This window comes from Panthera leo, chromosome B2, assembly GCF_018350215.1.
Source record: "Panthera leo isolate Ple1 chromosome B2, P.leo_Ple1_pat1.1, whole genome shotgun sequence".
Classification (NCBI taxonomy): domain Eukaryota; kingdom Metazoa; phylum Chordata; class Mammalia; order Carnivora; family Felidae; genus Panthera; species Panthera leo.
The window spans coordinates 8,768,903-8,787,689 of NC_056683.1; the positions used below are offsets into that span (position 1 = coordinate 8,768,903).

General features: G+C 39.9%; 1 protein-coding gene across 5 annotated transcripts in view; it reads right to left on the minus strand.

Moving 5' to 3' along the window:
• The window catches only part of CDKAL1 (CDK5 regulatory subunit associated protein 1 like 1), a 707,644-nt gene that overhangs the window by 675,792 nt on the left and 13,065 nt on the right, over positions 1-18,787 (minus strand). For all 5 annotated transcript variants that reach the window (XM_042937784.1, XM_042937785.1, XM_042937782.1 and 2 more), the window contains exons 3-4: positions 12,277-12,451; positions 10,780-10,892 (exon numbers count right to left, since the gene is read on the minus strand). In XM_042937784.1, coding sequence (XP_042793718.1) covers positions 10,780-10,892; positions 12,277-12,446 — 283 coding nt within the window. In that variant the 5' untranslated portion in view covers positions 12,447-12,451. The remainder of the gene's footprint in view (positions 1-10,779; positions 10,893-12,276; positions 12,452-18,787) is intronic.

The following is an 18,787-nucleotide window of genomic DNA, read 5'->3' on the forward strand; positions in this document are numbered from 1 at the left end:
ATAGGGGACGTCTCCTTTATTTTTTTTTGAAGTCACATCCTGACTTAGACCCTGTGCTGTCAGATCGCTCATACCAAGTCAGCCATTAGAATTCTCAACTTTCTATGTGAATATTGGCAAAAATAACCAAAAAATATTAAGACCTATGAAGAATATCCCTAGTGGTTCATGCAAATAACCTAATATATGAATATGTCCATAGTAACCAGGCAGGGAAAGTAAAACTGCGAATTACTGGCAAGGTGAAGAAGTACTTTTAAATAATTACCTTAAGCCTATAGTTTTCCAGCATACGGGACACATATAAAAAGTTAAAGCTTATAAAATTAGCCTGAAATGCCCACATGAGAAGGAAAGTTAACAGATTAACAGATATAGTTCCGATTTTAATGTGCAAAAGACCCCTTTTCCTCTTAAAAAAAAAAAAAAAAAAAAAACCCTATGTTTAACATTGAGCTTTAGAATAATGCTAAGATTCAACTATGTCCATAAGCTGATGGTCACCCTTGTATGTACTTACAGTCTGTAAATCATCAGAACAGAATTTATTTTCACTATAATTTCCAGACAGACTTCAGAATCTTCGGATAAAAGGCATCACCTTTGGCTACAGGATAAAGAATTCCTCCAAGGAAACTCCAGGTAACACTTAGAAAAATGTCCTATTCAGCACATAACTTAATACCTCGTTGTAAATACTCGTTACCAGTATGTGTAATTTAAGTCAGAAACCTAAATGTCAGGATATTTTTAAGTAATTCTTTAAAAGCCTGGTAAACAAAGTCTTTGTTCTCTTTTTATCTTCAGGTACTATCTATATAAAATTAGCAACAGACATGAACATGTTTTATGAGCTATAACACACTGTACACATATAAACAGCAGTGGTGATGGTTAAGGAATAAGAAGGCTACCTTAAAGAGGTATACGTGGGGGCGCCTGGGGGGCTCAGTCTGTTAAGCGTCTGACTTCGGCTCAGGTCATGATCTCACAGCTTGTGGGTTCAAGCCCCGTGTCAGGCTCTACGCTGACAGCTCAGAGCCTGGAGATGCCTCAGATTCTGTGTCTCCCTCTCTCTCTGCCCTTCCTCTGCTCACGCTGGCTCTCTCTTTCTCTCTCTCTCAAAAAATAAATATTTTTTAAAAATTTTTTAATAAAAAAATAAAGAGGCAAGAGTTGTACACTAACAAAGCTGATGATTTTTCACTGAGTTCCACTAGAGATTCTAGAACAGAAACATCGAGTGTTTTATTTAGTGGTTGTGGAGAGGGGCAAATGGGTGAAGGGGAGAGGAGATACAGGCTTCATTAAGGACTGAGTGGGTCACAGAAAGGAAAGACACAGCATAGGGAACGCAGCCAATGGTCTTGTAACAGCGCTGTATGGTGACAGGTGGGAGCCACGCTGGTGTTGAGAACAGCGGGACACGGGGAGCCATCGAATCACTAAGCTGTACACCTGACATTAACGTAACATGCGTGCCAACTAAAATTTTAAAAAATCTTCCTGGAAACGGAGCACCAGTATTTGCCCTATTACTGTGACGATTAAATGAGGGAACAGAGAGAAGGCCCTTGGCCTGGGCCCAGCACATGGTAAAGCCCGAATGCACATAGGTAATTACTGCTGTCGATCAAAACAGAAAAGCAAAAAGATGATGATGTCATATTGATGTTCCCCCTGGGGGGTGACTTCACACTGATGATAAAGGAGGTGGACCCGGACCACGTGGCTCTCAGCTCCCAGTGCCATCTTAAACTCAAGTAACAGCTTACTTCCACTGCACTGAAATTAAGAAACTGAGCATACTCCTGCGGTATGGATTCCAGTGGTATGTATCCCCCCTTTCTCTCGCCTCTAGAAAGAGAAAAAGAGGAAGAAAGACAGACAGACAGACAACCAGCCTTCTAACAGTATTGCACTTAAAAGAGTCCTAAAAGTCGTGCAGGAGAAATATTAAAATGCTGGGCAGCAAAAAACAAAAATTAAAAAACACCCAGTAAAACCTATCTAATATTAGGTTTCCACACTGACCTGCCTTTAAAGTATCAAGTTTGAGAGACTACACAGTATAACAGGAGCAGAGGCTGTGCTGACAGCAGCCATGTCTCAAGGTCCACTCTAGCATACATCAGTTGGGTGAAGGTGTATAGATCACACGTCTCCCTTCTCCCAGCCTCAATCTCCTGGTCTTAAAATATGCAGTCACCTCCCACCAAAATTATTTCATCTGATGCTTGCAATAACTTCTGTGAAATGCCTAACACACAGTACACTTTCAACCAATTCAACTCCCTTGCCTGGAAACGTGTACAAAAACCCTGATTTCACATAGGTGACATAATATTTTGTGCTAATTCTTTTTTTTTTTTTTTTGAGAGAGAGAGAGACAGAGCACAAGCGAGGGAGAGGCAGAGAGATAAAGAGAGACACAGAATCCAAAGCAGGCTCCAGGCTCTGAGCTGTCAGCACAAAAAACCCGACACGGAGCTCAAACTCACAAACCGTGAGATAATGACCTGAGCCGAACTCAGATGCTTAACCCACTGAGCCACCCAGGTGCCCCTGACTAATTCTAAGAGAAGTAAAATATAAACTTTTCATTTAGTTTCATCTTGACGAAGGTGGAGGTCTACTGTTTTTTCAGAATCCCACACAATTAGTCTACTTATCTTAATATCTTTTATCATATATATATATAAGCTCAAGATATTAATGTGAAATGTCATGGTAACCAGTTCTTTTTTTTTTTTTTTTTTTACATTTTATTTATTTTTGATAGACAGAGACAGAGCACAAGTGGGGGAGGGGCAGAAACAGATGGAGACACAGAATCCGAAGCAGGCTCCAGGCTCCAAGCTGTCAGCACAGAGCCCGACGCAGGGCTCGAACCCACAAACTGTGAGATCATGACCTGAGCCAGTCAGACGCTCAACCGAGCCACCCAGGCACCCCAATTCTTAAAACAGATAAAAAACAGGCAAAGAAACTTTATGTGCATTCATACTTTAATTATGTACAAATGTGATTTCCAAAAACTCCAAGTACAAACACAAAAATCTAGCTTTAATGTCCTTAAAATTCTACTGACCCTCAAGTGTGGTCCTTGAATGTATTCTTGACACAAACATCTGCATAGATGAATCTAACATATCCCATTAATCTCACTCTGAAAATTTAAAGCTATTTCTTTTGTTTTGTTTTGTTTTTGTTTTTTGAGAGAGCATAAGCCGGGAAGGGGTAGAGAGAGGGGGACTGAGGATCCAAAGCAGGCTCTGTGCTGATAGCAGCGAGCCCAATGTGGAGCTTGAACCCACAAACCACGAGATCATGACCTGAGCCAAAGTTGGATGCTCAACCGACTGAGCCACCCAGACGCTCCTAAAAAGCTATTTCAAGTCAAACAGCCAGGTCCAGGAAATATGCTTATACTTTAGACATTCAATTCTAATATTATCTCCTATGCCATATAAACTACCACTTATTTCCACAAGGAGATTCATTTTCTTAATTCAAACCTAAAATGTTATATTCTGATGGATGCAAAAATCCTCAACAAAATATTAGCAAAATGAATCCACTAATATATTTTAAAAAAATCATACACCACAATCAAGTAGAATTTGTTCCTGGGTTACAAAGGTAGTTCAATATTCAGGAAACAATCGACAATCAACATGATATGTCACATCAATAAAAGGAAGTATAAAAATCATGTGATCATTTCAATAGATGCAGAAAAAGCATTCGACAAAGTGCAACATCCATTCATGATAAAAAACCCTCTCTCAGGGAGGTCTAGAAAGAACATACGTCAATATAATAAAGTCCATATATGACAAACCCACAGCCAACATCATACTCAATGCTGAAAAACTGAGAGCTTTTCCCCTGAGATCAGGAACAAAACAAGAATGTGCTCGCTGAGCACTCTTACTCAACATAGTACTGGAAGTCCTAGCCACAGCACTCTGACAACACAAAGAAATAAAAAGCATGCAAGCAAATTGGTAAGGAAGAAGTAAAACTCTATTTGCAGAGGACATGATACTCTATAGAGAAAACCCAGAAGATTCCACCAAAAAACTACCAGAACTGATGAATGAATTCAATGAAGTCACAGGATACAAAGCCAACGTAGAGAACTCTGTTGCATTTCTACACACTAATAATGAAGCAGCAGACAGTCAAAGTTTAAAAAATCCCACTTCAACTGCATCAAAAACAATAATGTATGTACAAGTAAACTTAAACAAAGAGGCAAAAAAAAAAAAAAAAAAAACCTGTACTCTGAAAACTATAAAACACGGATGAAAAAAATTCAAGACAACGTAAAGAAATGGAAAGACATTCCATGCTCATGGGTTGGAGAAACAAATGTTAAAATGTCCAAACCAATCTACAGATTTGGCTACAGCCAAAGCAATCTACAGATTTAATGCAATCCCTATCAAAATACCAGTAGGATTTTTCACAGAACTAGAATCAATCCTATAATTTGTGTGGAACCACAAAAGACCCCCAGAAGCCAAAGAGACCTTGGAAAATAAATATGAAACTGGAGGTATTACAATTCCAGGTTTCAAGTTATATGACAAAGCAGTAGTAATTAAAACAGTAGAATACTGGCAAAAATATACACAAATAAACCAATGGAACAGAACAGAAAACCCAGAAATTAAACCCACAATTATATGGTCAACTAATCTTCAACAAAAGAAGAATAAATATCCAGTGGGAAAAACACAGTCTCATTAACAAATGGTGCTGGGAAAACTGGACAGCAACACACTGAAGAATGAAGCTGGACCACTTTCTTTCACCATCCACAAAAGTAAACTCAAAGCAGATGAAAGACCTAGATGTGAGACCTGAAACCATAAAAATCCTTGAAGAGAGTACAGGCAGTAATTTCTCTGACATCAGCCATAGCAACATCTTTCTAGATAGATGTCCTGAAGCAAGGGAAATAAAAGCAAAAATAAACAAGGGACTACATCAAAATAAAAAACCTTTTCCATAGCAAATGAAACAATCAGCAAACTGAAAGGCAGCCTACAGAATGGAATAAGATATTTGCAAATGATATTTCCAATAAAAGGTTAGTATCCAAAATACATAAAGAACTGATAGAACTCAATACCCAAAAAACAAATAATCCAATTAAAAAATGGGCAGAAGATATGACTAGACATTACTCCAAAGATAACATACAGACTGTCAAGAGATACATGAAAAGATGCTCAACATCACTTATCATCAGGGAAATGCACCTCAAAATGACATAAGCTATCACCTCACACCCATCACAATGGCTAAAATCAAAAACACAAGAAACAACCAGTGTTGGCGAGGATGGAAAGAAAAAGGAACCTTCCTGCACCGTTGGTTGGCATGCAAACTGGTGCAGCCACTCTGGAAAAGAATGTGGAGGTTCCTCAAAAACTTAAAAACAGAACTACCCTATGATCCAATCAATAATCACACTCCTGGGTATGTACCCAGAAAATATGCAAACACTAATTCAAAGGGACACATGTACCCCTACATTTATTGTAGCATTATTGACACAAGCCAAACTACGGAAGCAGCCCAAGTGTCCATCAAATGATGAATGGATAAAGAAGAGGTGGTGCATACCTACAGTGGAGTATTATTCAGCCATACAAAAGAGCGAAATCTTGCCATTTACAGCAACACGGACAGAGCCAGAGAGCATAATGCTAAGCGAAATAAATCAGAAAAAGACACCATATGATCTCACTCATATGTGGAATTCAAGAAACAAAACAGAAGAGCGAAGAAAAAAAAGGAAGAAAGAGACAAACCACGAAACAGACGCAACTATAAAGAACAAACTGATGGTCACCAGAAGGGAAGTGGGTGGCAGGATAGGTGAAATAGGTGATGAGGATGAAAGAGTACACTTAGCCTGATAAAAAACAAATAAATGTTATTCCGACCTGACATTATCACGAAGCATTTCTAAAATATAAATTGTAAAAGCTCTTGTAATAAAGCAGGTCCTATATCCCTGTGTTATGAAAAAATACATTAACAGCTTGACCATTTACTAAAACAGCTTCTAAGATGTAACACACGATATGAAGGCTTTTCCTTTGCCAAAAAACAATAAATTTCTCACCTGCTGGAATCCATGTATACTTCATTTTTTCATGTCTTCATATGTCCTAGCACCACAGCCTCTAACACACATCATGTTCAGACAACACTTGCTGAATGAATAAATGGTATACAAATATACAAAGGAACTATCAAGAACTGTAAAACCTAATTTAAAAATCATTTCTCTGGAGTACCGGGGTGGCTCAGTTGGTTAAGTGTCCAACGCTTGACTTTGGCTCAGGTCGTGATCTCACTGTCACGAGATTGAGCCCTGTGTCTGGCTCCACACTGGGCATAGAGCCTACTTAAGAGTCTCTCTCCCACTCCCACATTCATACACACACGACGCACACGCACTGTTCTCAAAAAAGGGAGATGAAATAAAAATGATTTCTCTGAAACTGGGGGCACCCAAGCTAAACGCTCTATTCTGAACTATGTAGGCTTATCACAGATATTCCGTACATATAACTCACATTATTCTCATCTGTCTATGAACTAAAACTTCAGTCGAGGGCCTTGCAATGGACTTTTTTTCCACTAAACCAAAAAGCACATGCTTTTGGTGCTTGTGCACCAAAAACACAAGCAAGCACAGCTACAAAGTAAACGTCTCTCTCCAGCATCTCTCTCTCCCTCCAATGTAGCTCTATCTAAAATATCTCTAATACAGCTCTACCTAAATGAGAGCCGTCCCTAAAGTCATCACCTTGGGAGACCATGCCTTTATTCCACTACTGGAATTCATAAGCAACTGGTTATGAATTCTTTGATGAAATTATAGTTGTGAGAGTCTGAAGCGATCCAAAAAACGTACATACCGCTGCTATAAAGATTTTTGAAAACTCTTCTGTAACAGTTTTCAGAATCAATTAAGATAAAAAATGCCTTTTAACTAAAACAGCATGGTTCAACATCATATCACATACTTTATTTATTACTTAGTGGCTTCAAATGACCTGTGACCATTCTAACCTTAAATGCACTCTGAAGATAATGAAGATCTGCCACGAATGAGGACACTGAAAATACTTTCCCAACATCTCCAAAGAAATAATCCAAGAACATTAACCAAAGGCAGCCTTACTGGGGGGAAAAAGTTCAGTCTACAGAAACTGCTTACTTGAAGAAACAACACTCGTGGAATGTATGCATTCAAATCCTATTTCTTTTAAAAGCCATGGTGTCTATAGGGACAGTTTCACCGTTTTCCATGACACTAACTGTATACATGCACCCATGTACCCATGATGCAACCGACTGTTCGGAATTTTAGGGAATGACATCAGTTCTCCTCAGTAGGTTTCATTCTTTGAAATGAAAAACTAGCAGGCACTATTTTGTAAGTTATGAACCACCTTTTCTCTCATAATAAAAAGGGTCTGAAAGAAGCAATGAACAAGAGTTAACTGCTCTGAGTCAGCCTCTTTGAGATTTTACTATAGAATAATTATATTCCTGGATTCACACAGTTAAAAGCAATTTCAAGTATATACCCACATAATCTCTTTTGTCTCCAAATAGTAAAAATATCTACTACCGGTAACTGAGAGCTAATTTCCAATTTATTGTATACTGTTTTCAGTAATCTCGGTGTTCATTTTACATAATCTATATCTTATGCCTATTTTGCATCAATTATACAGTTAAAAAAACATTTTAGGTCTATATTTGATTAATAAAACATTTTAAATTATTTAGCAATAATAATTTATATAAACTCCCACTATTCCACAATAATGAAAGACGACGGCTAGCACAAACAATCCACCCATCATTCATCTCATATATTTAATATAAGTATAAAATCTGTAAAGATTTCTTTTTAAAAAAAAATTTTTTTTTAATGTTCATTCATTTTTGAGAGAGACAGAGCATGAGAGAGGGAGGGGCAGAGAGAGGGAGACACAGAATCTGAAGCAGGCTCCAGGCTCCGAGCTGTCAGCACAGAGCCCGACACGGGGCTCGAACTCACCAAATGCGAGATCATGACCTGAGCCGAAGTCAGACACTTAACTCACTGAGCCACCCAGGCGCCCCAGAGATTTCCTTTCTAAATGTTTTACAGCAGCTACTATCGTTCATACTTTCTGGGCCTACAGCACCTGACCAGTGAGAAAAGGGACTCTATAGTCCACTACAGGCAAGCCAGACTAGAATTAAACACAGACTATAAATTTCTAAAGTGGGGACAATCAACAGTACATAAAGTTAGCACAAATACATACAAGTAATGAAACTATATAAAAGTAGTACACCACATTAATAAGAGAAACAAATTTCAATTTATTCTCCCTTTTTACTATTTCGCAAATAAGAAGTTAAAATTGGGGGCACCTCGGTGGCTCAGTGGGTTGAGCATCCAACTCTCGATTTCAGCTCAAGTATGATCCCAGGTCCTGGGATCGAGCCCCATGTCAGGCCCCATGCTGAGCATAGAGCCTGCTTAAGATTTTCTCTCTCCCTCAAAAGAAAAAAAGAAAAAAAAAGATTTTCTCTCTCCCTCTAACCCTTTTCCCTCTCACATGCACTCTCTCTTTAAAGCAAAAAATTAAAAATTAAAAAAAGGCTAAAGCTGGATATACATAACAAAACTTGGTATTCTTGTGTAAATGCATCAGGACTATTTTACTTTTTATCACTTAGAACAGTACTGTAATAAGATCAAATACAAAATTCTAATGGACTAAAATTAAAATTACAATGTGTTAGATATTTAACACTACCTAGAAGAAGTCAAGCTCATTTTTTTTAATGTTTTAGGAAATTATCTTACAGACTATTGTCTTAATATTCTGCACCATCAGAATGTATCAAGGCAAACCCATGCTAACTTCTACTAAAAATTACTAACGAATCCAGAAGGATAATCCTTTTATTTTTTTGAGAAATCATTCTAAAAACACATTTTGAGTACTTTTATCTAAAGAACAAAATTATTAAGGCTGATTCTGCAGTCTAAAGGACAAGTTATCAAAAACTCAGAGTTAAGACATTAGGATCATTGAGTTGCTGAAGGAAACACCACTAGGAAAGAAGTTTCCAATCTTCCCATATCCTCACAGGCCATCTTGAGGCTAAGACTTTGCCAATCACACAGGCATAGGCAACAGTGGTCAAGAGCAGTGTTCTGGGGTGACAAGAGACTTCACTGTCCGTGTGATTTAAGGTAGGATACAACCTCTCCATTCTCGTCTGTATAGTCAAGTCAGGATGCCAATATTTCCACATCTCCCAAAGGCTCAGCAAGGTGACATACATAAGGCACCAGGCCAGTGCCTGTCACAAATATCAAATCATGGCCCCATTCGATATACATGCTGACAGACACAGTAATGTAGACATGACATGGGCCGGTTTCCACATACACATACTTCCTAGCTCCGTCCACGGACAGCTCCTAGACACATGGACACTTCACAGTGGCAATGAGCTCACCTACTGCCCACAAAGCTCGTCTGGCTCAAAACACCATTCTTGTACCGAAAGGGATCAGGACTCCCTGGAAAAATGGTTGCTTCCAAGGCTGGGGAAGGGAAAATATGAGACGAGCACATCTTGTGGCGGCAGACAATAGAAAGAACGGGGGCTTGTTGAGAAAACACAGGAGCCATCTTGACAAGGTCCTACGGCCAAACTGGAACAGACGAGCGGCAAAATAACAACAGTATTGGACTACAACCCACAGGGACGACAAACAAGCATGTAAATCCATGCCAATATATGTAAATAAAACCAGGGAGAAAGGGTCGTCCTTACAGGAGAATTCCAACTAATAAGCATAAGAAAGGAAGAAACAGTGAATCACCGTTTAACAAACAGTAATGACTGCTGCAGACACGATCCATGGACACAAATTTTCAGACACTGAAACTAGCAGAGAAATGCTGAGGGGAAACAGGAGATCTATTAATTACAATGAAAAAAAACGGTAACATGACTGTGGAGAAGTCTAGCAGACGTGGCCCTCTGGTTATAAGACATATCAACTCATTATCGACTCCCGGATATGATGCACTGAGAACTCAATGTGCTCTTCTTGCCAAGAATGCATACATAACCGGAGTCTGATCAGGAGAAGACACCCAACAAACCCAAGTTGAGGGACATTCTACAAAACCACCAAGAACTGTTAATCAGCTTTCCTCAGCAGTCCATAGACATAAAAGACAAGGAACAAGAGAGGAACTATCAACTGACGGAGACTAAGGAGCCATCACAAATAAATGTAAAGTGAGATGCTAGACCGGATCCTGGAACAGAAGAACGTCAGTGGGGAAACTGGCAGGAATCAAACAAGATGTGCAGTTTAGGTAACAGTACTGCACTAATGTTAACCTCCTAGTTTATTAATTCTAGCTTAATTATGTAAGATGTCAGTACTAGAGGAAACTGGGTCAAGGACATATGCAAACTGTCATATTACTACTTCTCTGTAAGTCTAAATTTATTTCAAAGTAGTTTTTTTAAAGTATTTGTATAATAATGTATCTATAGTTATCTAGACAACATATAAGAGTTATCATTTTGTTTTGCCTTAAAATCATTAAGTCATGTTAAAATATACTTTAACTGCTGAAGCTAAAATATATATCTCTAAAGAATTCAGCCCTGAAAAACCTAACCAATAAAATACACTACAGATCCCATTACCTGTAATTTCATATCCATAAGCAGCTAGTTGTCCAGCCATATATTCTCCATCCGAATTATTATGAGAACAACCCCATGTTCGCATCCAAATTTTCTGTATGCCTGGAATAGTGCTATTAAACAATCAATAAAAAAAAAAAAAGTAAGTCTCATTTAGGAATTTTTTTTAGAACAAAATCACTCGATTTCTGGGCATATTATGCAAAAATACGCTCACGGCAACCCATTTGCAATCTATTCATGAAACGCACCAACTTAATCCATAATCAACTGTTACACCAAAAGTCTAAAATCAAGGTAAAATAACCACAGAAACCTAAGTTATGACTCTCTCCATATAAATATTTCCCTTTTCTCTGCATTTTAAATTCAGTACTAAAGTACTATCACTAAGTTAAACTCCTACATACAAAAGGTACATACAAATAACAATAGCAAACAAAATGGTTCTAGCAAGAGAAGCAAATAAAGAAAAACTAAGGACATCACCCATTCACTGACTCCTATATAACAATTACAATCTTTATAACTTACAGATACAAATAACTGAATCAAAACAGAAAAACCATCACCCTACAGCATAATTAAAAGTACTCCATATGTAAAAATAGTTATAAAAATGTAATATTTTTAGAAAGGGAAAAATAGTCGTTCAACTCAGACTGCACTAATAATTTAAATTTAAATAGAAGTTACCTTAAAGACATATTCAGAGCAAATTCAATAAACTTTAGTCATTAAAATATGAGAAGTTTAAATTCACAGACTTTAAAAAGTGTTACAAATAAAACCATCGAATGCATTAAAACTTTCAACAATTTACTATCTAAACAAATATAAGCATGTTAAAATTATACAACTGCATAATCCTTTCTGGCTAGGCTGTATTACAATTTCACAGAACTACAACAGACCTAATATGATAAATGACACAATAATTTTTTTGTGTCAATGCCTTTAGCTGATCCAGAAGTATTTGTAAATTTGCTAAGAAAAATCAAATACCCAAACCACCACTGTCTCATAAGAATTTCAAAATGCAGTAAAATGCCTCACTTGGAAGTAACACAAAATTACATACCAACTACAGAGATATCAAAGAGATCCTGGGGTGGCGGACACAGATATGGGGCAGGGGCAGCATTTCCTATATTTATGCCAAATACTGTCCTTGACCCAGTCTTCAAGAAACATGCCATCTGACATCTTTTTTTTTTTTAACCAATTACTTTGCTAAATTTAAAACCAAATAAAATATCTCCTCTCCAAAAGATTTTTAGAAACAGCAGCTATATATATATATATATACGTATATACATATACACATACATATATATGTGTATATATATGTATATATATATATATATATACATATATATACACATATATACACACATATATACACACACACACACACTGATATATACCAGTATGTATCAGTAGCACCAGTTTCTTCCTTGGTAGGATACTGGATATAATCTCAAAACAAGAGCTTACCTATTGCTTGGTGGGCTGTTTTCATCTTGCAAATATTTTTGGGTGTTTCGCTTTCGCACCTTTGGAACAACATGCTTCCGTGAAAAATGCCTATCTTGTGGCTTTAAATCTTCCTGTGACACAATATCTTCTATGTCGTCCAGGAGAGAATCACAGGAGGCAGAAGGCATCTTTTCTATTACATACAAAAGTTATAAACGACAGAGGCATATGAGTCCCTCACAAATCTATTTCACATGTATCATCTACAAAATATTCTTGCTGATCTTGAATCTAATAGAGAGTTCAGATTTAACTTCAAGTTTACAGAAAATGCAAAAGATAAAAATATACAAGGAAACAATGAGACAAATCCTACTGATAATGGGACATCCCAAGGTTCAACTGGAACTATTTCTTCAACAAATCAGTCTCACAGAGAAAAAAACAGAAGAGAGACTATTCACAGTGACTGCATTAGAAGCATAACATCTACATGCAATTCATGCTCTTGACTCTATGTCACTTTGTCCAACCAGCTGTAAGATATTTTGGGGACAAATAGGGACATCAGAATATGAAGTGGGTGTTAGATAATATTAGGATATTACTGTAAATCATTAGATACAAAGTACTGATATAAAGTATTGTCCTCATGTTTAAAAATCTTATTTCTGACATCGTAAACGTGATTTTACTTTTTATTTATTATTTTTAAAAAATCTTTTTATGGAGCACCTGCATGGCTCAGTCAGTCAAGCGTCTGGGATCTCAGCTCAGGTCATGATCTCACAGTTCAATTCATGGGATTGAGCCCCATGTCAGATTCCCTGCTGACAGCGTGGAGCCTGCTTGGAATTTTCTCTCCCCCTCTCTCTCCACCCCTCCCGACTCGCGCATGCTCACTCTTTCTCTCTCAAAACAAAGTTTTTTAAAAATCTTTTTAGAGATTAATATTGAATATGTGGACATTAAATATACCTATAATTTACTTTAAAACAATAAAAATAGGTTAAGACATACAGGAAAACCTTACATGTCTTAAATCTAAGACACATATATTGGTGTTCATTATCCTATTCTACTTTCCTGAATGTTCAAAATTTTTATCATTAAGACAAGAAAATGTGGACACAGCTTTCAGGAAGATAGAACAGATGTCCTCTTCCTTATCCATCCTACTAAGTACAATGAAAACTATGGGCATTATATATAAAATAAACATCAGAAGACTCTGAGAGGTAGAGGGAAGGCAGACTGACCGGGGACCCTGGAACCCAAGGAACAACACAATGGTGAGTTACTTGGGGTTTCTTTTGCCTCCTCTATCCCAGACTTGGAGCTGAAGAAGCCAGCAACCCAGAATTGCCAACAGATACAGACAACAAAAGCACCCCCAAAAAAAACCCTGTTCTCTTTTCAAAGAGCCAGAAAAGGGACAGTCTAGCAAGACAAAACTTTTAGACAACCATTCTACCCCATAAAACAAAACAAAACCCCACAAAACACAAAACTACAGTCCCACCTCCTAACTTCTACTTTTATGAGGCTGTAACGAGGCACCCCACCCCACCCCACCCGGGCAGAACCAGAGGAGGCCATGTAGGAACCCTGGACTTGCCAACCAGCTGACCAAACAGTAAGGAACCCCCACCCCACCACGTCAGTCAAGACCAAACTGATGTACAAGTTTATAGTTATATTCCTATCACAATCCAAGCAAGATGTTTTGTAGACATAGATAAGACTGCTGTAAAATTTATGTGGAATCGTTAAAAAAAAAAAAAAGGTAACATATCTGAAACAATTGTGAAAAAAGAAGAGTGGGAGGAATTGAGCCACCCGATTTGAAGACTTATTATACAGCTAGAATAATCAAGACTGTGCGGTGTTGGTGGGTGAGCAGAAGTATGAATCAACAGAACAGAACAGAGAACCGGAAAGAGACCCACACAAATATGCTCAAGCAACTTTTGACAAAAGTACAAAAGCAATTCAGTAAAAGAAAGATAACCTCTCCATTAGTGCTGGAGCAATGGGACATTTACAGACAAAAACTGAACCCCAATCTAAGTTTCACACCGTATACAAAAATTAATGCAAAATGTATCATGAACTTAAACGTAAAACGTAAAACTATAAACTTTTAGGAAAAACTGTAAGAGACAATCTTCTAGACCTAGAGCTGGGTGAGGAATTCTTGGGCCAGATACCAAAAGCATGATCCATAAAAAGAAAACTTAATCAATCCAGACACCATCAAAATTTCAAACCTTTGCTCTGCAAAAGACCCGTTTAAGAGAGGATAAAAAGTCAAGTTACAAGGGCGCCTGGGTGGCTCAGTCAGTTAAGCGTCTGACTTTGGCTCAGGTCCTGATCTTATGGTTCATGAGTTTGAGTCCCACATCAGGCTTATAAACCCCTCCCCCACCCATTCATTCTCTATCTCTCTCTCCTTCCCTCTCCCTCTCTCTCTCTCTGTCAAAATAAATAAACGTAAAAAAAAATGTTAAAGAAAAAGTCAAGCTACAGAGTGGGAGAAAATTTTTGCAAACCACCACTTATCTGACAAAGGACTGGAATCTAGAATTCAAAACAGTTTTAAAAAATCCAATTGGAGGGGCGCCTGGGTGGCGCAGTCGGTTAAGCATCCGACTTCAGCCAGGTCACGATCTCGCGGTCTGTGAGTTCGAGCCCCGCGTCAGGCTCTGGGCTGATGGCTCGGAGCCTGGAGCCTGTTTCCGATTCTGTGTCTCCCTCTCTCTCTGCCCCTCCCCCGTTCATGCTCTGTCTCTCTCTGTCCCAAAAATAAATAAAAAACGTTGAAAAAAAAATTAAAAAAAAAAAAAAATCCAATTGGAAAATGGATGAAAGACAAAGACATTTCACCAGAGAGGATATAAAGAAGGCAAGCAGCACACAGCATTACTAGCTGTCAGAGAAACAAACTCCAATCACAATAAGGTATCACTACACACCTATCAGAATGGTTAAAATAAAAAAAAAAAACAGTGACAGCACTAAACCCTGACAAGGATGCAGAGAAACTGGACCACTCCTACAATCCTAGGGGGAATATAAAATAGCACAGTCACTCTGGAAAACAGCTCAGCATCTTCTTAAAAAACTAACCATGGAACTCCCATGTTACTTCTGAGGGTTTATCCAAGAGAAATAAAGACTTACATTTCCACAAAAACCTAAACCCAAATGCTTACGGCAACTGCTTTGTCAAAACCTGAAGACACCCACATGCCCTAAACCGCAGTACGGCTGCACCAGGGAATACTACTCAGCGATTTAAAAAAAAAAAAAAAAAAGGAAAAGTACCACTGATACATACAACAGGCAGGACGAATCTCCAGGGAATCATGCTGCCGTGAATACAGCCGCTCCCAAAAGCTTACGGGCTCTATGGTTACATGTTTATAACATCCTTGAGCCTGAAATAACAAAATTACAGAAATGGGGAACACAACAGAGGTCACCAGGGATTGCGGAGAGGATGGGGCAGGAGAGAAGGGAAGGCCACCAGCCACGGTCAACAGGACAGGTCCTTGGGGAGATGGAAACGTCCTCCGTCCTGACCATATCAATGTCCGTATCCCAGGTGTGACACTTACAGTTTTGCAAGACGTCACCACTGGGGAAACCTGGACCAGCCATACAGCATAGCCACACAACTTTTATTGCTGTAAGGAAATCTGTAACTATGTTAAAATACAATGATTAAGGGGGCAGAAAATCACCTGGAAAGAAAAAGGAATGTACACTCGAGTACATTTACTGACAGTGCGGCTGCTACTTCTACCACGTCCAGGCATGAAACAAGTGCTTCACGGGTCACCTCACTGACCACTCACAACTCGTGCTTCTGGTGGTGTTACCGCCCTCCCCTTAGACACCCAGGAAGCACACGGAAGCTCGCTCACCCCAAGATCAACAACAATCCCAGGCCAACGAGCCCCAGCCCGTGGCCTGAGCAGCCCTCTGCTGCGGACTTCACGTAGCGATGACCACGGTGCCTCACCCGGGTCGCCCAAACCAGTGTCAGGATCCCGATACTCTCCGCTGCTCTCAGGCCCCTCCAAAGAATCTCCCTTCTCCCACCTGCCAGATCCCCATCTCTCCATGCACAGCTTTCAATTAACAGACCAGCTTTCCAGGCAGGATCTTTTTGTGCCCTTTACTGAAGTGCAGTCTTTACAACTGGGATGAATTATGCCCAGTAAGTCCAACCCCCGTTCAAAGCTCAGCCAATTTTACATCGTTAGTCTTAACAAAAGATCAGAAATAATCTAACCTCATACAGACCAGCTGAGTTACAGTTAACAAGGATAGGACATGGTCAAGGTGAGGCTGTCAATCACAGGCCTCCTCCTTCCCTAGACACAGGAATGGGGCCCGTGACCCAAGCCTGCAGAGTAACCCATCTTCCTGGCCACCATAACTGGTTCAGGTTTGGACATGACAAGCCCAGACCATGAGGATCATCAGGAGGACTTGTGTGCCAGAGCCAACAGAAGAGGTGGCTTCCCTTCCCACTGAAGTGGCCAAGGGGGGAGGACGTCAGCCTGCGGATGCCAGGGGCCATGCGGCCTGCCACAGGGCAGAAACGACCTAGGGAATGAAGCCTAACATGAGCTGGAGACAGAAAGAGCCACACTGACATCATCTGCGCGCCTGGTCCAAAGCCCTGCTCTGCCCCGTCATGTGAGCCGGTCACTTTCCCTTTGTGGCTTAAATGAGTTTAAACTGGGTTTTCCGCTCTTGCAAACAAGAGCCCTGCCCAACTCAGCAAACTAGATAAGGAAAAATGAACCAGGTTAGTCTTTCTGAAATGGGTTCTATTTATTTGAAAGATCATCTACCAGTGAAAAAATCGTTCTGTGCTCAAAAAAATTCAGGAAATTCTGCTTCCTTACAGATTGCCAGTACGCATTAGGGCAAAGACTGAAAAACTGCAGTGAAGAAACTAAAACTCATTTATCTTAGGAATTTTCTGAAAATTAATTTCTCATAGATCTCCTCTTCATGAGGCTGAAGACGGCACCAAAACCAGAAGGCCTGAGTGAAGCAGGCCCTCAGATCCTCTCCCCCACTCTGCACACATGGAAAACTTCCTTCTTTTACAGGGAGATGGTCCATGGACTCTGCCCAGCAATCTGTTACTATGAATGAACAGCCCTTCCACTCTGACTTCCTCAAGCACAGAAGCCCAGCAGCGGCCGCTCTTCCGGCATCGTCACCGTCTCTCTACTCAGCCATTACTGCCTAGATACAAACATGCTGCTATTTCTCCCACCGAGAAAACAAAAACCTTATCTTGAACCCACCTCCTCCATGTACTACCTCATTCACATTTCTCTCCCTTAAAGAAACACTCCTCGTCCCTTGGCAATGATGTGGACGGAGCCAGAAAGTATTATACTAAGCGAAGCAAGTCAGCCCGAGAAAAGACAAATACCGTGTGATTTCACTCATCCGTGGAATTTAACAAACAAAGCAAAAGGAAAGAAAAGAGATGAAGAGGCAAACCAAGAAACGGGTTCTTAATGCTAGGGAACACACTGATGGTTCCCGGAGGGCAGGCGGGTGGGGGACGGGTAAACAGGAGATGGGGAATAAGGAGAGCACATGTGCTGAGCACAGGGTGTCGTATGCAAGTGTTGACTCACTCACTGTACACCTGAAACTAATCTTACACTGTATGTTAACTATCCTGGAATTAAAACAAAAACTTAACCAAAAAAAGAGGGGCACCTAGGTGGCTCAGTCAGTTAAGCGTCCGACTTAGGCTCAGGTCATGACCTTACTGCTCGGGAGTTCGAGCCCCTCGTTGGGCTCTGTGCTGACAGCTCGGGGCCTGGAGGCCGCTTCAGATTCCGTCTCAGTCTCTCTGCCCCTCCCCTGCTCGTGCTCGCTCGCTCGCTCTCTCTCTCAAATATAAAACGTTAAAAAAATTTAAAAACTCAACAAAAAAAAGAAAGAAAAAGTCCTGCAAGTTCCAATTCAAGAGGATGACGTAGGAAGACTCTGAAACTCACCTCCTCCACAGAACACATGAAATTACGCCTATTAATAGAACAATTCTTCCTGAAGAACTGAGGGCTGACTGAGCAGCTACACAACAACCAAAGACAGAACAGCTAGAGACGGAGATACGGTGACAAAGGGAATGCCCACCCCCCACACCGTGCACTGCAGTGGGAAGGACAGTACTGAGAAACCAGATCCTTCTGTCCTTGGGCCCGGGAAAAAAAACCCACCGTTTAAAAGAGCAACTAGCATATAAGAGAGGCAACGCCAGACCTCCGCCAAGCAGCAGAAGAGCTGCAGGAAAGCGCCAGGACAGAGGGACTGGAGAACGGAGAACGACACATTAATGCTCCCACCCCACCTAAAAAGCCTAGACTGGAACAGGTTCAGGCACCACGACAGGCAGGTCCAATTCTCCCAACAGCCTGTGCCTTCTGCCAGCCCAGGGTCTGCGAGCCCACACCAGCCCTAGAAGAAAAGCCGCGGTTTGAAA